Raw genomic sequence first — 24,575 nt, 5'->3', positions numbered from 1 at the left:
AGTGTTCTGCCAGGCTACAATTAACATGGTCTCTGACTTACAGACTCCCTTGCTTTTTTTCCTCTCCCACCCATGCATGTGTCAATTGCTTCCCTTTTGGTGGGATGGCTTTTGAGAACTGGTAAAGGACAGTGGGAAATAAAGCAGTTTTAAGTCCTTCTTATCATTTCTTTCTTCAATCCAGAGGCTGTAATCTCACGATGCTTAATTATCCATGCAAATAATTTGGTCTTTAATTTTGGAATACTTGACATCCTGAACCATAATTTAACTATTATCTATATTTGCACAGTTTCCCAGCTAAAATGCAATCAACTGATTTATGACTGTATGTATTGTCAACCCAAACAGGGATTCACATTTAAGCCAGGAATTTATTTATTTATTTATTTATTTATGAGACTTATATACCGCTTTAAGTGCAAGCACTCTCTAAGCGGTGTACACCAGTAAGCAATGTATGTATATTTTACATTGCCCCCAACAATCTGGGTCCTCATGACAGGAGGTGAATCTTCATAATGATTCTGCTTCTTTCATTGATGGCAGGTTTGACCTGGCAACTGCAGACACTTAGACCATGCAATATGTGGAACTTACTGGTCTATGTTGGCTTACTGGCCAAGAATGAGAGTAGTATAAAGTATGCAAAGAGTAGCAATGGCAGTGGTTCCCCAAACCATCTATCACACCATGAGGGTGAAAGGTCCTTAGATTTCATAAGAGCAATGTCACAGAGCCTATCTCTCTTGAGCATTGTGAAACTATATTCAAAGTTATTTGTCACTAAGACTTAAACTATCTGCATTTAGATATGCTTAAACATTCTTTCACAAGCTTGTAAATCTTTAAATCCCAAGATTTAGTTTTAAGGTTTAAGTGCCATTGAATAAAGTGCTATTTCCCAACTAGTTCTGCAAATTTTAATGTTTTAGGAAATTTCCTTCAGGAATTCCTGAATCAGAATAAACCAGATTCATTCGGTTTATCTCCCTATCTGTTATTATTAGTCTTACTGGTGTATGATATCTCCCTTTTCTAATTATGGCATTCATCTATTATTGTATAGCAAATAATTTTAGCAAAATATCTCTGTTATGGGTTTACACTGATCCATTAAATCATTATTACATATATAAACAAGAACATGACTCTTTTGGTATGGTTCAACTATATTTGTTATGTGTATGCACGTCATGCATCAAGTATGATCCTCAAACGCTTATGAAATAATATATTTGTTATCTTAAAGAAAACCACAAGTCTCTTTGAGCCTTTTGTCATTGCTGAGTTAATGTGCTATCCTTGAATTGACACAAAACTATTCGGGCATGAAATTTGTTGACCCTAATGCAAATTCTACTCCTATCTCTATTGCTTTTTTCCCCAGACCTTGCAGTCACTTCAGGATATTGGGTAACATAGCCTAATAGAGTTTATAACCATGAGACTGATCTTGAGACGCATCAGAAATAAAGGAGAAAATATTATTTGGCACCAATCTAGCAATGAATGACTTAAGTCTATTTCACACATGGGCTGATTATGAGATGAAGGTCATATCATGGGAACATGATGAAAAATGATATTGCCAGGGTATATTCTCTAGTAGGGAAAGATGGTTGTTGTGTTGGCTGCAAAACATCAATACAGCTACTTCCGAAATCTATTTTTATAATGATTTTATTAAACACTACAATTAAGAAGAAAAAACCCAACGCAAACTAAAATATATATAAAAGAATAAAAACTGCAGAAAAGGAAAAAAGTAAAGAAAAATATATAAGAAAACGACTTTCCCCTTCATCATGTATAAACAATTTTAGTAATTTATAATTTTCTTTTAAAATGTAGCAACTGATCTTCCATATTTCATTTCTTATCTATAAATAAATCTTTGAAGCCTCATTGTTCAATCCTAGTCAAGAAAAGCTTCATTAAGCTTACCAAAGCTACCAATCTCCTTTAATATTGATTAAATAAACCAACTTAATTAATTAATTAATTCAATTTCTACAGCTGCCCAATCCAACTAAATGACTCAGGACAACTTACAATTCTAAAATTATAAAACAATGAAAAAATAAATAAAACAGTAAAAACATCCACAAAATGCCTTCTTTTTAACAATCTTGATCTTCAATCCCTTCAGATAATGATGAAACTTGATACATTTTCATTTTTTTCTTTGTCCCCCAAATATCCTTCAATATGTCCAATGTTGAAGTGTTTTATTCCGTTCTGGCTTCGTAAGATAAATTTAAGTGTTCTCAAATTGTAATCTTTCGTTCCTTCTAGCTTCCTTTAGGTTCCAACCTTCAAAGTTCCACCCAATCATGTTTTTTATAAGATTTCACAACAGCAGCATTTTAATATTGGGGAGAGGAGTCTTATAATTTTATTTATTTATGAGACTTATATACCGCTTTAAGTGCGAGCACTCTCTAAGCGGTGTACATCAGTAAGCAATGTATATATATTTACATTGCCCCCAACAATCTGGGTCCTCATTTTACCTACCTCGGAAGGATGGAAGGCTGAGTCAACCTTGAGCCGGTGAGATTTGAACCGCTGACCTGCTGAACACAGTCAGCTAAAGTGGCCTGCAGTACTGCACTCTAACTGCTGCGCCACCTCGGCTCATATTCATTTCAAAATCTAATTTCACATTCATTTGGACCCTTAGTCCATTTAGGCTGCATTATAAGTGTAAGTTTGGTTGAAATCCCTTGACTTCCAGCTTCTTGATTCACAAGCTGCCCACAGAAAAAATCAGTATCTGCAGTCCATTCATGAGAAGCAGGTGTCCAGAGTATAAGTGGGCAATTTCACAATCTCTCCTTTTTCTAGAGATATTTTGCTGATCAGAATTCATTGCCTGGCCACTGATCTCCACCACAATGTCATCCCTATTGTTTCAGGGACATCTAAACCCTAAAATCATAAATTTAGTTTTCATTGTTTACTCTAGGACTTTTGCAAATAGAATGCAATACCATTAGTTATTTCACCAGTCAGTTGATAAGCAGTAACAGTGGTTCATTCTAAAAGTAAGGGGCTAGGATGGCTCAAAGTGGGATAAATAATAGGCAAATATGACTACTATTTCTTTTTCACTGCACAAAGGGAGTTTTGTTTGTAGCAGAATTGGTTCCAAAGGTGAAGCAAAAAATTAAGTCTTCTCTGCAGGAAGTCCTTATTTAGCTATGGGTGTCCTTAAACTTTTAATGGTGAATCAGCTGTTGAAATGAATTTCCATCTTAAACTTAGCCTATGTATATATACAAATGAATTTTATAATATGAAATATTGCAAGGCGCCTTAGACTTCCAAACAAGGCAACTGAGCTTAAATGGAACAGTGTACCTACAAACTTTATCACAGATTAGAAGTTAGGTCCATGTGAATAAAATTTAGTGCGATGCATGAAATTTTAAAACCATTCAGGGTACAAATAAAATAATAAAATAAAAACAAAATTAAATAAATTCTGATATAGATGAAATGCCTGCATAAATAATTTTAAACCATTGTAACAATAGATCAAATTGCTAATTCAATTTCCACCAAAATGTGAATAAATGGCAGTTGCTGAAAATGACTATTTAAAATCCCTTAAACCTGCAGAAGCCCTAGTTTTTAATAGTTGACTATATACCTGCTGAACAAAGAGCTGTGAGTTGCTTTACAGAGGTAATGTCCTTCACAAATGATTAACAACAATATTTGGTGCATGTTATCACTCAGACAAATGATTATTTTTAAAGAAAAATTCTACTGAATTTTGTGGGATTGAAAAATTAGCATTTTTAACCAGATTATTGTTTATTTTAGCAGCTACATCAGTATGTGTGGCACAAAAATTTCAGTTCAACCTGACAACCGAACACTAAACTATTGATCCTGATAGGAAAAAAAAACCTCCTATAGAACAATTGTAAAATAAACTACAATGCACGTTGAACAGACATATTAAATCAATTTCATTCTTACTTGAAGTTCCTGTAGTTCCATCTGTCATTTTAAAAGTTGGATTTCAGATTTTAAAATCTCAAAAGACTGAGTACTTGTGAAATTCCTAACATCATCCAACATGCTGCTCCAAGTTTTATTAATAGAGTTATCAAATAACAGCAAGAAAAAGGAAAGAAATTTGAATTGATTTTAACATCTTCTCTTGTACTTACCAGTTGTCTTACTCATTGTATTTTTTCAGCTTTGCTCCTGCAAGTTTTGCAAGAGGCAGCAGGAATTGTAACAGGTTTCGTGTTATCTGTTTTTGAATGGGCCAAAGGAACATTTGTCCTTTTATCAGGTTTGGTGTCAGTGTACATTGCTGATGGGTGGGGATATAATGAGGGAACTGAAACCTAAGATTGACTTTAAAAGTTTACAGAATACATTAAACATATTAAGGAGTTTACACAAAGATCATTTACATAAATGGCTTTTCTGAAATAAAAGAAAGTCAGCTTTCATTCATAAAAGGAAGCTATTACATGAAAAAGATGTAGCATGGAATATGTTAATTCCTAACAAAAGATTGTCAGAAATCATTTGTTCCTTATAGAAACATAATTTCTCCAACAGGTCAAAGGTTTAATAACAGAACCATACACATTTCAGATTTTGGAAAGGCATGTATCATTTTGCAGGCAACATATATAGCATCTTTCTGCAACTTTTTAAAGCAGGGGTGTCAAACTGCCAGCCTGCGGGCCGGATGCATCATAGCAAAACCATGCCCACCCCATTGTTGCAATACGTTGCAACACACATCACATGACGTTGCAAGTTTGGCACCCAATTTAAAGCATTCACATTTTTCTCTCAGGCAATACAGATAGTCCTTGACTTATAATTGTATTTGAATCCAGAATTACAGTGGTAAGTCATTGCAATTATAAGTGTCCAGTCATTTTGTATGAGATGAGTGAATATATAAATTTAAGAGATAGATAAATGTGTTCAAGCAGAAGCTAGATAGCCTTCTGTCATGGATACTTCTTGTATTTAACAGGAGGTTAAACTCAATGGCCTAAATTCTTATTTCATATTAAGTATATTTGTCAAGTGTCAATAATTTTCAGAAGGGAAGTCATATTTATTTGTTAATGAAAGAAAAAACTTTTCATCCTTAACATAAATATTATCTTGTTTGATTTTTGGTGTGGGATGATGTGCCATTATGATTTGCAAACCATAAGTATGTTCTCTACCTGTTTGACCATGAAATTCACAAGTGTTTGGAGGCCAAATCAGGGAAGAAAGGATTAATGTGTTATCCAGTCCAGGCAATTCTGATACCAATATATAAATTCTAAGATTTAAATTTTAATATAATTCCACATCAATATTCAGTCTTTTCTTTTTAGAGCACAGCATTGAGGAAAGAGGTTGAGGAAGATTATATACAGTATATTCTATTCATGGCTCCTCTTCCTGCTTGGTGTTTTGAGTATTGAAGAAATATGTTTGGTAATGGGGTAAAAAATAAAGGGCACTTTAAGAAAACAATCTCAAAAACAAAAGTGAATGACCAGTAGGAGGCAAAACCAATAGAGATGGAATCACAAACATGTATACTCATGAAGAGTGAGTGGGTCAAGAGGAAGGGGAAGAATGAGAAATTTGTGAATAAGTTGAATAGTGAGATGTTACAAGCATAAAAAGAAATATATGAAGCAATGCTTGAATGGGGCTGAAGAAAAATAGTTTATAAAGATAACAAGGTATGGAGAAGCATAGTGAGTTGCTTTCGGGTAAATTAATTAGTTCTATTTCTTTTATTCTTATGATGAAGCTTTAATCTCTTTTCCTTTTTGCTTCTTACTTCTATGTATAAGTCTTATATATGAGGGCAATTCAGAAATAAACCTCCATTTGGTTATCAGTTACAGACACTCGAAGATTAGGAACTTTTATTACACACATTAGAAAACTACAACATTACATTACTTTTCGACATAATCGGCATTCAAATTGAGGCACTTGTCATAACATCTTACAAGATTTGAAATTCCTTAATAATAGCTGCTTGGTGCAAAATCTGGGCTATGGGGGGGGGTCATCAAAAACATCCCAACAGAACTGCTTCAAAAGTTCTTGGGTGCGTCTAGTGGTGTGTGGGCATTATTGTGAACCAACATCACACTGGAAGTCAGCATATATTGATGCTTGTTATGGATGGCTCATCTGAGTTTTTGTAACATTTCACAGTAGACTTCTATGAATGGTTGAACCACAACCCTCCATGAACTTCACTAGCAGTACTCCTTTGGCACTTTCACATTTGGCGGGATTTTCTGTGGCACTTCTGGTGTGGTATTGGTTCACAATAATGCTTGCCCGCACACCTCTAGATGCACCCAAGAACTTTTGAAGCAGTTCCGTTGGGATGTTTTTAATGACACCCCCTCCCATAGCCCAGATTTGGCACTGAGCTACTATTAAGAAATTTTAAACCTTGTAAGACATTAAGACAAGTACCTCAATTTGAATGCCGATTATGTCAAAAAGTAATGTAGTTTTCTAATGTGTATAATAAAAGTTCTGTATCTGCAAGTGTCTGTCATTGATAACCAAATTGCCCTCATATTTCTCACTATATATGTATAACAACTTTTGTGTAGTAGTTAAGGCATCAGGCTGGAGACCATGATGCCTTAATTACTACACCAGTTTTAATCTTGCCCTAGGTATAAAGCCAGCTGGGTGACCTTGGTTTAGTCACATTCTTACAGCCTTAGTAGAGACAATAGCAAACCATTTAGAAAATACTTGCCAAGAAAATTTCAGGGACTTGTTCCGGTAACCTCTGAGAATAGGGGAAAATGATTGAACAGGATATGATTGAACAGGGGAAAAAAACATTGTGCATGTGTGGGAACTGCTAGAATAGATACAGAAGTTTGTATTTATTTTAGATAAATGTTGAGACTTTTCTAACTTTACACAACTTCCCACCCTGGATAAGCAATACTATCAATAGGAAGAAAAAGAAACACACCCTCCAAATAAACATCGTTGAAGTACATATTTGATATGTCAAATTTACTTGTTTTTATATACAGAATCTTGAGTTTCACCTCAGAGGTTATTCTGAGTAAAGATTTTTTAAAAGGCAGCAGGGTAAGGCAGAAAAAGGTGATCTGTATCTCTCCAGAGCTTTGGCATATTTCCCACAACCCATCAAATATACATATTTCATGACATTGAAATTATTAAGTAATCCAATTATATTAATTTAAACCATTAAAAAACATTGTCCTGACTGTAACTACCAGGCGCACAGCATAAAACTCACTGTTTTAAAACTTGTAGATGTTTCTTAGGATGTAATAAATTAGAAAATTCTCAAAAATTTAAAGCCATGGAACTAAGATTATAAGTGTTTTCAATTCCAACAGTAGTCTATTTACAGGTTGAATGTAAATACACGTTTCCTATGACTACTGTAAATGCCGGCATATAAGGCGACTTCCGCGAGTGCTGAAATCGGCGCCAAAGACGGGGGTCGTCTTATACGCCGGAAATACTGGTAGTTTCTGGCGTATAAGACGACGTTCTAGGAATGTGGCCCGGCTATAAAGACGGGGGTCGTCTTATACGCCGGATCGCCTTGTACGCCGGCATTTATGGTAATAACTTCTAGACTGGTTGGGCCATAAAGGATTATGGGAGTTGAGTGCAACAGCCAGAAATAGAAATATACAACTGGAATATATTTAACCTCATACCTATAGATAACCCAATCTAGCAGCTTCATGCAGAATGGAGAAAGCAGAATTCGGGGGAACCCCATAAAGAAGTTTGCCAAGAGGCAGACTTCTCTTGCCCATATTTGAACCTGTTCTAGAAAAAGAAAGTTCAGTTTGCAAAAATTAACAATAAAACACACCAAAATCAAATCCTGATGGAGGGAGGGAGAAATATCCAACAGCAAAGAACCTGAGTGGTATTATTAGTCATGGGACTAACACAAAAACTCACAAACACTTGTTTTGATATTAAAAAGATCAAGAATAGTTAAATTAAGATTTCAAAGGAAACAACATTTATTTTTATGTTGAAATTCATCTTCTGAACTGATCTTTTTTAAAGTGTGAGTATCTTTACATTATAAAATGGGAACAAATTTTAAATTCTTACAGTTGACTTTGCATATTGTTCTAATTGAGTATGTAGCTTTGACTTTCAATAAAAGCAGCTCATTTTTCTGATAGGAATTTTTCTGTTAAATACTCTATGTTGCATTAATCTATAGTTGGTTGATTATATTAAACTGGTGGCATTCACAAAGCATGTATAATCATATTGATGTCATCACTTTTATATTTTTGTTGATGTAAATTATTTAAAAATGTGTATTTGATATTTATTTTGGTAATCTCATTATCATGGATACAATACTGCCAACTCCATCAGCATACAACATACAGTAGATATATTTTGTAATGTGAAAAGAAGTCAATTTGGATTTACTTCTTACTCTCTCTTGTGATTAGTCAGCTTAATGCAGAAAAGGGGAAAACCTATTGCACTTAATACCATATCTTTCTTAAGAATTGTGAAAGATCCTTTATTCCAGTTGATCATGGTAAACTATGATAATTATTCACCAAATTTCCTCAAGTGTCACAAATATGATGACTGTCCTTTTTTCCAAAATTCTGTTTATGGTCACTGTGACTAAAGTATTTTGAGTATCTAGCACAACAATATCTGCTATAAGTACATCATGGCAATTCTGTACTTCCACCAAACCTGGAGTCCTATTTTATTTGTTTATTTCTTTTCTGTGTTATGAATTAAAAGCCTGTTGCATTCTATTTCTTTTTCTCCTTTAGACAGATTTGTTGTTCTAGTAGAGATGGTGAGGTGTGAAGTAACAGAAGTCCAAGAAGGGAAATGAATATTCCAATCCACCATAACAGGTCATCTATTTCTCCAAACAACAATCTTCCTAAAAAGGCCTGTAAGACAAGGTGAAGAATAAGCAATAGTAAAATTGTACTCTGCTCAATGCGTAAATTCCTTAGCTGCCATAAACTGAAAATGCATAGATTATTTTTAAGACATATGCAGAAGCAACAGTATTTTGAACATATTACAAAAGATTCTTTTTGTACAACATTCAAAGGCTATACAATAATTTAGGATTTAAATATACTGTTCAGAAAGTAGCTAGGGACTAACAGAAGAAATCACCCAATATTACCAACTCACACATGCTTGCTAAAACCTCCCTGTTTTTGTTTAGAGAACCGAGTTAGGGTGTTAAATGTTCCAGTTCCAGAAAGTTCTGATACCAAAATGGATTTTCCAAGTCTGGAGAAACTGTTTGGCTTTGGACTACTTGCAGACCATTCAGAACACTCACAAGTGGTAACAGCAATACAAGCATATTATGATATTCTGCCTTAAAAGGAGCAGAGGAGTGCTCCACCTTTTGGGGCTTTCATCAATCATATGGTCTCACTATACTCACTGAAAAGATGAGGTTGGATGCTGTTGATGTCACAGTTACTGTAGCTGAGGAGGAGGAATATCTTAAAGCTTTAGCAAAGAAAGTCCACATTATGGCATTGCACACAAACACTAGACCACCACAAACTACTCGAAGTATCATGGATACCTGCAGAACAATTGGGGACAAAAACTGTGATCTTTTCTATATATCTTACAAACATTCAATTCAAAGCAGGAAACAGCAGATACGCAATCTAGTTAGAGCTTAGCTCTGAATATTACATTATTAAATACATTTTTTTAAAAGAGAGGATGTTGTTGCAATGGGCAATCTTACAAAAAGCATTGTCACGGTTCAGATTTGCTTTGCAAATTGCATATCAATGCTTCATTCATCATCTTGTACAGGTAATCCTTTAACCTTTCTTGCCTTTGTTGTTATGTGAATCACAGAAAATTAGTAACATGGTGGTTAAGTCAATCAGGCTTCCCCATGTCTTTGCTTGTCAGAAAGTTGCAAAAGTGTTCACATGATCCCAGAACACTGCAAACGTCAAAAATGAGTCAGTTGCCGAGGGTCTGAAATTTGATCATTAACCATGGGAATGCTGTAAGAGTTGTAAGTGTGAGAAACAGTCATTAATCACTTTTTTCAGTGCTGTTGTAACTTTGAATTATCACTGAATGAATTATTCTAAGTCAAGATTACTTGTATTTAGTTCTGAAGGTTAAAAGGAACAATCACTTTAAATTGTGCAAAATTGTGCCAAAATTCCTCACTGAAATGGGAGATAATATCTCACTTGCTATATTTTGATAATTATCTTTGTAAGCATAGCACTAATGCTAGAGCTATTGGAATAGAAATACACTTTCAGACTATATCAATTTTACTAAGGTCATGTAAACAAGTCGAGGAAAACTAAATTAAGTGTTCAAATTCATGAGACAAGAGACAAGAATTAACAATTAAGCATCAGAGGGTGAGGACAGAAATTAATCAAATTAATCTGACTAAATACACTACAAAGAAAAATCATGTATTTTCATATTTCTGACAACAGCACACATAAAATGCACGTGCAAGAATGCAGTGTGTTCTCACACAACCGCTGGACCTTCCAAAATGAGTTTGTATTACTCATAGTTCATTTTTGTAATTATCTGACATTTCTTTTTATAATACATAGCACCACACGATTAGACTGTATTTTTATAAAAATAAATGAGCATGTACAGAATTATTTCTCTTTTGTTTTAGAAATTTCTTGACAAAGCTTTGGAGGATTCAAATCATCTGTTATCAGGGGATTAGAAAACAATTTGTTTTTCCCCAGAGCCAGTTTAGCATTTCTTAATTAACTGGTTTTCCCCAACTTAAGACTTCTTAGTTGTTTATAGGGAACTATTCTTTAAACAAATTGATTTATAAATTCTATTATCTAATTAAATACCAACTGCATTTAGCCAATATTGTTTTCCCTATTAGCATGCTGTTTCCTAATTTCATATTACATACGGAAACCTATGTAATAGAAGTGAGTTAAAGTGTTATAAAGTTATTCATTCAGGGGCTACTACATGCATACAAAGCCCTCAAACCTGTCCTGAAATATAGTGATGTTTCATTCAATTATTTGTCATCAGAACTGAATTTTTAATATAGAACCTTGGAAAAAAATTGTTCAGAAAATTTATCCTTATTTCTAGGTTGCTTCTCTCCTTGATAAGTTTCCATCCTGCCTTCAGGTGCTTTGGAGAATAGCTTGATTCCCTCTTCATGTCACCCCTAGTCCTTCTTTGCATTAAACTAGACATACCCAATTCCAGCAACCATTGTTTTATGTTTTAGTCTCCAGTCCCTAATCATCTTTGTTGCTATTCTCTGTACTCTTTCTAGAGTCTCAACATCAAGAAAGAAGTTTATAAATTGAGGGCATTTGCTGATGATTTGGTTATATAGTATTCTTGCAAGACCCCCAAAATAAGATAGAATATTTGATGAGGAAATTAAATGAGTTTGGCGCTTTAGTGGGTTTTAAAATAAACAAACAGAAAACAACAATGTTAAGAATATGTCTTTTCAAGATTATGATATATTGATTAAAAAGTCTGGTTTTAAGGTCAAGAAAAAGGTGAACTTTTTAGGGGTTATGTTGACAAACACAAATACAAAACTGTTTCAAAAGAATTATGTGCCTCTCCAGAATGATATTAAAAAGTATTTACAAAGATGGGACAAATTACATTTATCACTACTAAGTAGAATTTCTGTAATTAAGATGAATGTTTTACCAAATATGTGCTTTCTGTTTCAGACATTACCAATACTTGCAACTGATATTCCATTTAAACAATGGTAGAGAGATATTTCCAAGTTTATATGGCAAGGGAAGAAACCAAGAATTAGATATAAGTTACTACAAGATACTATGGAAAGAGGGTGTTTGGGTTTACCTGATTTGAAATCTTATTTTGATGCTTGTTGTTTGATTTGGCTAAAAAAGTGGATGAGCCTCCAGAACAGTGATGGTGAACCTTTTAGAGACTGCGTGCCCAAACTGCAACCCAAAACCCACTTATGTATCATCGGGTGCCGGATGGGTGTGGCCCATTGGGTGGGTGTGGCCCATTGGGTGGGCGTGGCCCATTGGGTGGGCATGTCTGTGGTGGTAACGGCAGACTGGGTGGGACTAAAAAGTTCAATCAATCAATTCCAACTTTGCGAGATCTTTTTTTTTCCCTGCGAGTTGAAATTGATTGATTGATTGAACCTTTTTTTTTTGCACACGGTGGCGGAGGCCTAAAGCAAAAAGGTTTTATAAAACCCAGCTGAAAGCTTAGGACAGTGGCGAGGGCGCATGTGCCCACAGAGAGGATTCTGCGTGCCACCTGTGGCACGCATGCCATAGGTTCGCCACTACGGCTCCAGAACAAGAGGCTACTTGATTTAGAAGGTCATGAATTAAAGTTTGAATAGCATGGTTATTTATGGTATGATAAAGTTAAAGTAAATGTTGATTTCAACAATCATTTTGTTAGACATGCCATACTAAGAGTTTGGAATAAATACAAAACAAGGTTCTTTACAAAGTTGGGTGTCGCCCCCAAGCTTTTTAAAGAAAAGAAATGGTGGTGAGGCTGGACTGGACTATCTTTAATTTCGGTGACCTCACCCTCAAGTCTAAGGAAGAATTAGACTCAGAAGGTCATGTCAGCCATTGGTTTACATATTTACAATTGAAAGAAAGATTTAAAGTAGATAAAGATAGTTAAGTGTTTGATTTTGTTAAAAATAATTTGGAAACTTTACTATGTGGTAGTAATGAACATTTATTGCTAAGGTTTACAAAATGTTATTGAAATTGAATTTGGAAAGTGAACATGTAAAACATTATATGATTCAATGGGTATAATGTGATGCTTGAACAATGGGAGAATATGTGGACGAACGGTTTAAAATTCACACTAAATTATGATTTAAAAGAAAAATTTTATAAGATGATATATCGTTGGTATTTCACACCAGGTAAGTTATCTAGAATGTATAAAGGTATCTCAGATGAATGTTGGAAATGTAAATGTAAAGAAGGGACTTTTTATCACTTACGGTGGACATGTGATAAAGCAAAGAAATATTGGAGTAGGATTTATATTCTAATACAGAAAATTCTTAAAGTGAATATAAAGATAAAACCAGAAACTTATTCTGGGCCTAATGGAAAAAGACTTGGAAAAAAAATTGGAACTCTGATTTTGGTCTAAGGCAGCAAGCTAAAAAGTAAAAGAATGTGGGTTCAAGTCCTACCTTAGCCATGAAAGTAGGCTGGATGACTTTGGGCAAGTCATTTTCTCTTAGCCATAGGAAAAAGGCACATTTTTTGCTTTCCCATCTATTATTGTTTAATCTGCTGTACTATTGTCTAATCTCTGTGTTGCCTCCAAAACAAATTTGCATTTCAGCTTCTATCAATAATCCCATCGTCTGCCTTACACAGAAACATTTCAGCATTGTTGATTCCATGTGGGCCAGTGAGGAAAAAATACCCCTAAACGTGTGTGACTTTTTTACTTTTGACCTGTGTTTTACCTTTTTTAAAAAAATTCTAAATGGGTCATGAGACCCATTTTCTCGGTTTCATTTTTGTTCCTTAATAGGGCAATTGATAAGGGTGAAAGGGAGGAGGAAAAACATTGATTAAACTCCATAGACCAGAATATTTATCTATAATAAACTTTTTGTATTGCAGATGAAATAGCTCATCTGTAATATAAATATATATTGTCATATATCCACCTAGCTTTACTTATTCTGAGTAATTATTAAAAAATGGGAAAGTATTAAACATCGTTATAGTTCAAGTAAAGGACAGTTCAAGTCCTGCCTTAGAATACAGGTGAATGCAAATAATCCTATCACAGTATGATTGGCAACAGGGCTAAGGTCCAGGACAGGAGACTTACCAGATTCTAAACTTGTGAACAGCTCAAATTAATTATAGCACTGATCATTTTAAAAGTATTTTTATAGCTAATCAGTGTCCTGCTGATCATGGGAAGCCACTTTGAACCTCAATCAATGATTTGTTGATCCTCACCCAGTCAACGCCTAGCAAAAGAATCTTTCCCCAAGACAGAAAGTTTGCACACCTCATATTTGGAAGGAAGAATCTGCTTTCCTGCTGGTGGCCATAAAACGGAGAACTATAGAAATTGATATGAAAAATGCCCAATTATAGAACCTGAATGGACACTCAGTAACAGACTTGGCTCTACTGGGTATAGATATATGGTGAGTGTAAATGGAACCCAGGATCCCCCACAATAATCCTAACAACTGTCTTTTGATTCAGTATACTTCAGTAAGAGAAACTGTAGTCACTTCATGAAGAGTTCTCCAAGCTACTGAAAATTAAACATTTCTTTTTAATAAATTTACAGACATTTTAAAATTCTGTTTTCCCTTTGTCATTATGGGGTACTGAGTGTAGATTAATGAGAAAAAAATGAATTTCAACAATTGTAGAATCAGGCTGTAACATAACAAAATTGACAAAAGTGAAGGGGGTGTGAATACTTTCTGAATGCACTGTATGTAGTACTCAACTTTAACAGTTCATTTAATGACTGTTTTAAGTTATAACTGAAAAAGTGATTTATGTTTGTTTTTCACACAACTGTTACAGCATCGAGATGATCAAAATTCAGATGCTTGGCATATTTATGATAGTTGCAGTGTCACCTTTTGTAACCTTCTGACAAGCAAAGTCAACGGGGACGCTAGATTCATTTAACAATCATGCTACTAACTTAATAACTGCAATAATTCACTTAACAATTATGGAAAAAAATCATAAAATGGGTCAAAATTCACTTAACTGTCTCCCTTAGTAACAGAATTTTTGGTTCAATTGTAGTCATAAGCTGAAGACTACCTGTATATTCAATTTGATTCGCAACCTTTGGAGAGCCTTTGCTTCCCAAATTAATCAACAATATTTCAATCTAGCCATCACAAACAAAAATATTATTCAATAAACTATCTTCAGAACTGGACACTCATAAAGAGGATTTTTTTTTAATTTTCAAGATTATTAATTTGGAGCTGACTGGATTCTATAATATGACACAAAAGATTCCTGGTAAACATTAATTACTCATCCCTGCTTACAACATCATCAACTGACTCTTGGCTAGTCCCTGTAGTTTTCTTAGCAAGATTTTTGCTAATTATTTTCTAATTATAATTATTTTTGAAGGTGTTTTACAACAAAACTATAAGCATATTATTTTTCCTGCAATGGCTAATTCTGCTTATTCTTCTGAAGCCAGTAATTGTGTATTTGCTAGTTACAGCAAGCAAGAATGTTACTTAGTGCCATCTTTAAGTCAAACTAATTAAGTTGAGATTTTATCTCAAATCATTCACGTTGAATGTGAAAGGATTTTTAAATGCGGGGTCCTTGGTACTTTATGTTGCATCAGGGCATCATCATTAGCGTTGCTAATGTTACTTATTTGGGCAATGAAATGTCTGCAAAACAAAAAAACAACCAAGCTCATCCCTCATTTCAACCGTGAGCTACAAATATTCTCCTTTATTTTTGAATGAGGATTTACATGAACAAGAGCCACTTCAAATTGAACCCTCAGCCAGGGACATTCATTGGGTGATCTTGAAATAGGCGTTCTTCTAATTTCTCCTCCTGCAAAATAATTTAAGGGGAGGGGAAAATCTGCTGACCGACCTTGCTTCGGATCTCTTAAAATATGCTACATTTATTAGACACCCGAGTTTCTCTGATGCGTGCCTGCATCTCCTCCTCGTTAGGCCACTCGGCCTTCCAGACTGCTGCCGGGTTAAAGGGTTCGCAGGCCAGCGATAGCAAAGAATCATGGCGCCAATCGCTTCTTCCGCAACAGAGGCGGCCTCTTACCCAGGTACAGGTTTCCCCGGTGGTCTCTTCTTCCCCGAGGACGGCTTGGCAAGCAGCCCGCAAGTAATCAGCGCCCAAAGACAGCTTGGCTGAGGAAGCAGCCAGCGCCCCCAGCAGGCCAGCGCCAATGGCGCATGTAGCCCCTAACGCCAGCGGCATAGGCCCAGCGCTCCGTTTTCGGGAGTCTTTCGAAAAGACGGCGCTCGCGCGTTCGACTGAGGAATTGTCACGTGACAATGTGACTCCGCCTTGCTGTAGTTATTCTCCAAAGGAGATAGTCTGGTGACACCTTACTATAAATATGTATGATATTGCATCGTAAGACTGTCTCACATGTCTGCAGGGCTATCTACTTTATTTTAAATGTCAGAAATCTTATAAAACCAAAGGTGATCTTGAAGTTGTGCCGAAACAGTGCTCTCTAATAGAGATGCTGTGGGTTGGAATAAAGAAAGGAGATACATCTCTGTTCCTGCAGAGAAAAGTTGGATTTGAATGCACAAACAACATTGCAATCAAGAACAACGCATGCACTTAAGGAAGCCCTCCCTATCCAAAGATAAAAGCCAGAAAATCTTGAGGATTGTTTTAAGTTTCTTATAATATTTAGCATCTTATTACACTGCTTCATTAGTATTAATCTGAAGACAAAATGATAGTGGCTTAATTGATTATATGGGAAATAATTTTAAAACCATTACGCTGGAAATAATGGAAAGTAAAGATTTTTCTCAAATGTTACAAATCTGGAGCAAAGCTGCATCAAGTATGGAAAAGATCATGACATCTTCAATCAAAGTATCACAAAACTCAGAAAACCTTTGATTTTATGGAACATCATATGCACACATGCACAAGATCCTTGAAGATGTACAAAGTAATTTGTAGAGTGCAGCAACTCTGCTCTTGTACACCTTTTCAAATTTCATCTGATTATGGTTTGTTGAAGTCTAGAATCATTATCGTAAGGGCTTTCCCTCACTGCGGAGTCAACATGCCATCCACATACTTAGAAAAAAAATTATCCCAAGATGAAATTGGATGTCTCTGGTATGCTTGTCTAGTTGCCAAATAGATTGGCTGAAAAATCTTAATAGATGTTATATACCTTGAGAATGCTCTTGTATATTTTCAGAATATTGGTACAGCTAAGGATGACTTACGGTTATCTTGCGTATGTTGGAGACAAGATGAAAGCAAAATTATGAGGACAAAGAAAAAAGTAATGTATAACTTTTCTTCATCACAAAAAAAGGAATGTCCAAAGACTCAGAGTACACCAAAGCAGGGTTTGATCTGCGCTGTTAGTTAGGCCTGAAAATGGATTAGAAACTTAACACAGATGGTGAAGAACTGACATAAATGATTGTCCAGACTTACTTAATGAATGGTTAGCTAACTATTAAAATGATTGATTCTGGACACTATACAACATCAGAGTAATCCAAAAGGGAGATTACTAATCTGCATCTGAATTTACTCTATTGGAAATAAAAGCAAGGTATTTTTGTCTAAATAGGATTTTGGGTGCTTATCATCCTAAAGTAATAAAAGTATTCTGAACTAGAGAAACTATCTGTGATAAATGGGCTATGGACAAGATGTATTTTTTAAACTCTTAGACGTAAACTTTTGCAATAATTCTCTTGAATGTTTTGAGTACCAATCAGTTTGAAGAGAGGCCAGAATCCATGTAGAAACTTCCTTAGATATGTATCGCTTTTGTATTCCATCTTTTATATTAAGAAAGGCAACCTATGTTATTTTTTAAAGAAAGCAGTGCAAATGAAGAATATCCATCTTTGTAGAAAAAAGAGAGTATAACCAGAGGAAGTGTTGGGAATCAGTGTTTTGTAACTGGTGATACTGCTCAGATACTCCACATTTTGTAGCCATTGCACAAGAGTGTACTTATCCCTATAACAATTTCAACATTCTAAATTTGTTAGGCAGTCAAAGGATTAGGAATCCTTGAGTCCAAGATAATGTAATGCTGACATTTTAAAGATAACTTCATTAACTTGAGCCTAATGAGCCATGCATTTCTTGACCTTTTCGATTGCACATTTCGTCTGGATATTGACATTTGTTGTTAGTCATCATTTCAAATTCTTCCTGTTTCTTAAATCACATTATTCCTTAAATAATGGGGAATTAATTCCCCTCCATTCATTATTTAGTTCAACACATAGTAAAACTGATTTATGTGTAAGTTTTCAATATCTGTAACTCGTATTTCTTCCTTTTTTTTTATCAAACCTGAAATTTGGTTCATTTATCACTCAGATAAATGATACTTTAATATAATTTATTGCTATATTCTCAAATGATTACTAATTTAATTATTTTATTTTGGATTTAAGAATTTAATTTTTAGTCAACTATAACCAAATTTTATAAATGCTTTTTTTAGTGAAATGTAGCAATTTTATGAATCAATTAATGCATTTTATTTGATAATACAGTTTGATGTATTTTCATTAAGAATTAAGTAGGTCAAAGAGACTATGAATATTCTTTAGCCCTATGCATTGTTATGAAGAAGATGGTAGAGGACAGGAAGAGCTGGAAGAACATTGTCCATGGGGTCGCGATGGGTCGGACACGACTTCGCAACTAACAACAACATTGTTATGAAAGGCACATGTAGAATAGTTTTATAAAATAATAATATACTTTTTGAAAATTGAATATTGGAATATGCCAGAGAATTCTAGAGAATATTCTCTGAGAAAAAAGGAGTTAATCTGTTAATTGGTTAAACACACATCAACCTTTGTAACAATAAAGAATTTTACCAATTGCACATGTGTGAAAATGTGAATAATTTATTCTGTTTCCGCTATGCAAAAAAATTAAATATTCCAGGCATTATCCATATTTTTTACTACAGATGTGTATTCTAGAGAGCTATTATATTCAGCATAAAAAAGGGAAATGAGCACTGTGGTTTCATACTGATTTTAATTTTATTTATTTTATTGTGTGCTGCCCACCTCATCCCAAGGTGACTTGGGCTGCTTACAAATATTAAAACCTGATAAATATTAAAATGATAAAACAATAAACAACAATAATAATGATGATTTACAATTGGAAGATTGGGGGAAGGGTATATGAGCTCATGAGGAGAGGTGGGATCTTCTCTTAATCCGAAAGCCCCCTCAAGGTGATGCACGCCTGCTGGGGCCATAGGCCAATTGGCAGAGGTCTTCATGCCCGTACAGAAGGTCAGGAGGTTGAGTGTAGATCTCACCTCAGAAGGGATACAATATTCCAAAAGGCAGGAGACATGGCAGAAAAGGCTCTTCTCCCAGTCAAAATTCCTTGTCTGACAACATACCCTTTCGCTGCTAAATCCCATTGGTGTGAAACAGCTCCTTAGACAGCCTGGATCCATGCCAGGAAGGGCTTTAAAAGTGAATTGGAAATCTACAGGAAAGAGATGCAATCAACTTGAAGTATGGTTAATATTTCTGAAATAGTAATTAAAAATCCCTCCCAATCTTAAATTGGGGTGAACATTTTACTATTATGTCATTACTTTGCCCTTTTAGCTTGCTTACCATACAAAATAGAACCCCTGTCCAAAACAAGACTTCTGTCCATAAAAGATTTCCCAATTCAAATGTAAATGCTGCTGAATGGGTTGGTAAACAAAGCTATTTTCCCATTTTCACATAATACATTCTTATGCATCATAAGCTATTAAATATTTGCATGAGCAAAGAAAAATCCAATTTTGCTATTTTTTTCTAAGTAAAAATTTATCACTTCTATATATGAATTGAAACAATTAGAATAAAGACACAAGCAGAATCTAATGGATTTAGAACAAAACATTAGTGATTCATAATCAACTAAATTATGAATTAATGGATTTATAACAAGATAAATTAGATTAAAACAGAAATATTTTGAGAAAAGTAATTACAATAGCCCACATGAAGCCAGTGGGATGAAGTGGTTAGAGACACCAAGCTAGAAACTGGGAGATGGTAAGTTTTATTATCTCTGCCTTAGGATCCAGCTGGATGACTTCAGGCCAGTCACTCTTTGTCAGACAAAGGCACAATGGCAAACCATTTCCAAAAAGGTTGCAGAGAAAATGCATGGAGTCAGACCTGATTCAAAAGCACACATAAATACACCCTACCTCCCCATACTCCAGATAAACTGTTGATCTATCAACTGAGAAAAGAACACAAGAAAGAATTATTTTGGTTTAGGAGGAAAAGATTGAGGAAATTGAAAAAAATTGAAAAGACTGAGAAAATCAAAGAATACAAAAAATAAACGAATATGTACTTCATTGATTATAAAAAATACTTCAATTGTATTGATCATGTCAAACTGCAGAAAGTTCTCAGAAAAACAGGAATATCAGAACTTCTCACTGTTCTCATGAAAAACCTATAGATTAGGAAGACGGACAGAACATGATCTGTCTGTCTGTATTCATGTCAGAAGCATCTATAAAGCTAACTGAAGGCTGCTTCTGGGAAACAACCGGCTCCAGATTGGTAAAGAACTGCAGCAGACTCTATAATCTCTCCTTATTATTCACCCTATGCTGTACAGTATCTGAATATATATTTAGAGAAGCTGAATTGGAAGAAGATGTGGAAAAACTGGAGGAAGAAACATCAATAACTTCTGCTATGCTGATGATAGTACCCCAATAGCTGATCTGCAAGTCCTAGTATTAAAAGTCAAAGAGAACATGGAAAATTTGGATAAAATTAACCATAAAGAAGGCCAAACTCATGGAAACAGGTAGAATAATCAGCATTAGAATTGATAATGTTTGTAGAATTCCTTGAAAGAAATTCAGAGACGAGGTTCGGAGTAGCAGAATAAAGTTTCTTTTATTATCAAAGTTGAGTTTAGTAAAAGAAAACGGTTTGCAAAGCGTGGTGAAACTTTAACCATGCACTCACAAGAGTTGCAGGGAAAAGCCACACCTCCTACAGAAGCGTAACAGCAGTTATACCCCTCCCTATCTCCTCCTATACCTACGTCAGCTATTCCTGACGTGGCAGGTCACAAACCTATCAGACGACACAATTATTCTATCTTACCTCCTATCTTACCATATATGGGTATTCTTTTGTTCTCTACATGTGGACATTCTTTACTTAGTTCCAGGCACGTACTCAGGTTTTCTTGCACATGCTCAGTGAGCCTGTTGCTGAATAGAAAATTTTAAACTTTTCTAGAACCTTCCCATTCAATTCCCCCATTTCTTATTTGGTCACTAGTTTAATATTTTCTTTTATTTCATTTAACCTACTAGTTTCCTCTTTGGTAGTTTTCATTGGATGTGAAGTATTCATATTTTCCAACAACTGGATTTGGTCCTCAATTTCTTTTAATACCATTATGGACTTAGCATTTTGTTGGGCTTGTAATATACCGTGGACTGAACTGTTTACTAGGTTCTTTATTACTGGAATCAGACAAGGTAACATCATTATTCCAATGAATATAATACATACCATAAACAGAGCCTGTTTCCAATTTCTGAATATTCCTCCCAAGAACCCTTCATCATCCAATATCCCTGTCCAAGTTTGTACAGGTACATGTGCAATTCTAACCATGTCTTTCGTTATCTGGTTAATTACCATGCCTGAATCGTCAATTTGTATACAGCAATTTGTTAAATTAAATTTTCCACAGACACCTCCTTCCTTAGCCAACAAATAATCTAAAGCCAAGCGGTTTTGCATAATATATGTTCTGGACAAAACACTTTCTTTAGCCAACTTAGTTAAAGCCTCAGCTGTTCTATTGGTTATAATTTCTACTACTGCTTGTAATCGGATAATTCTGTTTAACATATAAATTGGGGTCCTATACCCCCAACTTCCATCTTGGGCCCAAGTAGCTGGATCATAATAAGCAATTATTCGTTCAGGTGGCCATTCATCATCTTTCCAATTCCCAATTTTTAACCCTTCTCCCACTTTAGCCACAGACCGCCTTACCAAGTTTCCCACATGTTCATAGGCAGGGACACCCAATAATTGTCTTCTTTGTAATGGCAAGAGGAAGAAAGAGGGTTGTATAGCACCCAGAATACAAGACCCAAACCATCCGGCAGGGAGAGTATTATATGCAAATGCTCCGCAGATCCAATATAACCCATCAGGAGTGGTCCAGAGGAGGGTATCGTTTTCAGGATCTTTTAGGAAGGCAAGCCCCTTTATTTTGCGTTACCCAGCTTTTCTCCTGACCTACTTGCTGCCAGTTTGGTTGCAACTTAGATTCACACCACCAAATTTTGGGTTCAAAAATCCAGTTCATGGGACAGTGTTCACTCTCTTTGTCATTATAACACCGAATTTGTGTCCAAGTTCCATTAGGTTCAAAGATTCTAGGCGGCTCAATCCATAATTTTCCCCCAATCGCCACTATTGTCATATTCAAAAGGATATAAGTCATTGTCTTTTTAACACCAGTTTCAATGGTTCTTTTTGAAATGCTTTCCATGTTTCCGACTCCTCAAGATTAGCCTTCTTTACTCGGGTATAATGAGTCCAACCCTTTTCTTGTGTTCGAATGGCAGTGTCTGTGGTCAATAACACCAAGAACGGTCCATCCCACTTTGGTTTGAGGGAATCATCTTTCCACGTCTTTATCCACACTTGGTCTCCGACTTCTATGGAGTGGACTTTGAAGCTTAGAGGAGGAGTTTGTATCAAATAGCCAGTTTTTCTGAAAGAATCAAAAGTCTGGGACAGTATTTGCAAGTATTGAATCAGTCCCTTATCTTTACTAGGTAGATTCCCCATTTGTATACCAGCATTTCTTAGTGGCATGCCAAATAACATCTCATAAGGTGAAATCCCAACATCCCTCCTAGGTTGTGTTCTTATTCTAAACAGGGCTATAGGCAAAGTTTTCATCCAATTCATTCCTGTTTCCAAATATAATTTCGTTAACATAGTTTTAATCTTTCCATTCATTTTCAGGTCTCTGTCTTGCTCCTGTTTTAGCTAGACCTACATATATACTAAAATTGAAATATGTTGGCATTGATGGATCATAACATTGTATCTTCTTGTCTTCTCCCTTACAAACTGAATATTGTGTGTTATTTAATTGACACATAGATTGAAATATACATCCCCTAGGTGCTGGGGTATAATATACCAAGGTTTTAATTACTGCGTTTCCTTTGGTGGCATTCGTAATGCAGGCTTCACATCCTTCTGTTTTTGTTGCTCTCCTATATCGTTCTCCAGTCATAGATCTGGTTTGGACATTCGATTACTGTCGCTTTAAAGGTTCTGGATTTGGAACACAGGTCCACTGTTCTTTTGGTTCAGCTACTGGTCCCTTCACTCGTGTGTAGTGGGTCCACCCTTTTTCTTTCGTCCAGACTGCTGTTTCAGAGGTCAGCAACACTGGAATGGTCCTTCCCACTTAGGTTGCAGTTTTTCCTCCTTTCACGTTCGGATCAGGATCCACTGTCCCACCTCAAACTTGTGGACAGGAAATTTCAAAGGGGGTGTTTAGATCAGCAAGCCTTGTTTCCTGAGATAAGACAAAGCAGAAAACAGCCCCAGTATCTAATTCTTTATAAACATGTCATTAGTTTTCATATTGTGGAATTTCCTACTTGAGATGATTTAAAATCAACTTGAATGCATTGAAATAGCCTCACCATTAGATGTTATAGAGCATTTTATGTATTTGTCTACATATCATATAACCAACCATATATTAACCATAGAAAAGTATCAATTATCCCTCCCCTAGCCATTTCTTTTATCCGTATTTACAAACACATTGCTTAGTAAAGAGCCAACAAAGGAGCGCTCACCAACTCTGCTTGAGTTTGTTTGCATACAAATCTTTATTCAAAACATAGCTCATTTATAATCCCAAAATTTTCTCAACTCCTTCGTTTTAAACAAGGGTTGAATTACCATTCCTTCAGGTCTCCTAGATATTATGTTTTTATCAGTGTGTCCTGCACACAGACATAAAAACATAAAAATAAAACTACAGTATAGGTGTATTCAAGTTCTTCTCATATTTCATTACTATAAGAATGGGTATTAAATTTCACATCCACCCCACCTTCCTCCCAAAGCAGAATTCCAAGCGGAGAAAAAAGTTAAAATGAGCAGCCCCCCCCCTTTTCTTTCTGTCTCTCACTCTTAAAGCAACACAGCCAGCTGAAAACGAAGGGGGAGGAATAGCTTTCTCTCCTTCACATGAATTTGCCATAAATTCTCTCACATTCTCCATGGAACTCTTCTCATGCAAACACTTGCTAAAACAATAAAACCTGCAGTTTAAATGGGGGAGAAACTCACTCACACACACACACACACAGAGAGAGAGAGAGAGAGACAGGATCAGCATATCCATACATTCACTTCCATTCAAACTGCTTGTATAAACACTTTCATATAGGGATATTTCATTTCATACTTTCTCTTGACAAATCAATAACTATTATTATTATTTCAAGGAGCTGTTCAAAAGCCAATGAGCTCCTTTCCCTCCCCTAGTAAAAACTATCCTCTTCTTCCCACACTGAGTAAACTTGCTGTTCTCTCGCGCGTTTAGGGCAATTTTTTTTTTTTAAAAAGTGGCCCTTCATTCCACATCCAAAGCACGTTGTCTCCTTATTCTGGTATCCACCTTGAA

At 35.4% G+C, this 24,575-nt stretch overlaps 2 protein-coding genes across 2 annotated transcripts in view; both read right to left on the bottom strand.

The window, feature by feature from the left end:
* TGM4 (transglutaminase 4) overlaps positions 1-5,971 on the bottom strand; it is a 40,494-nt gene extending 34,523 nt beyond the window's left edge. Inside the window, exon 1 of the mRNA XM_039336105.1 lies at positions 4,188-5,971. Within this exon, the coding sequence (XP_039192039.1) occupies positions 4,188-4,203 (16 nt within the window). The 5' untranslated portion in view covers positions 4,204-5,971. The remainder of the gene's footprint in view (positions 1-4,187) is intronic.
* Positions 5,972-7,026: 1,055 nt separating this feature from the next.
* Positions 7,027-16,121, bottom strand: TMEM42 (transmembrane protein 42). Its single transcript, XM_039336106.1, has 3 exons — positions 15,909-16,121; positions 9,491-9,637; positions 7,027-8,975 (listed from the first exon to the last, which is right to left on the bottom strand). The coding sequence occupies exons 1-3, from the start codon at positions 16,065-16,067 to the stop codon at positions 8,829-8,831; spliced, it is 453 nt and encodes a 150-aa protein (XP_039192040.1). The 5' UTR covers positions 16,068-16,121; the 3' UTR covers positions 7,027-8,828.
* Positions 16,122-24,575: the final 8,454 nt, after the last annotated feature.

Source organism: Crotalus tigris, unplaced genomic scaffold (assembly GCF_016545835.1).
Source record: "Crotalus tigris isolate CLP2741 ecotype Arizona unplaced genomic scaffold, ASM1654583v1 scf7180000017666.27876245, whole genome shotgun sequence".
Taxonomy (NCBI): Eukaryota; Metazoa; Chordata; class Lepidosauria; order Squamata; family Viperidae; genus Crotalus; species Crotalus tigris.
Note: the sequence above shows the minus strand (reverse complement) of the source record. Positions and strands in the feature narration are given on the sequence as shown.

Coding starts and splice junctions, on each gene's coding strand:
- TMEM42 (XM_039336106.1), bottom strand. CDS start 16,067: ATGCCGCTGGCGTTAGGGGCTACATGCGCCATTGGCGCTGGCCTGCTG. Junction 9,638..15,908: donor CCGGGGAAACCTGTACCTGG/GTAAGAGGCCGC, acceptor ATTGTTCTGCAG/GTATCCATGATACTTCGAGT. Junction 8,976..9,490: donor CATCCAACCTCATCTTTTCA/GTGAGTATAGTG, acceptor CTTGTCTTACAG/GCCTTTTTAGGAAGATTGTT.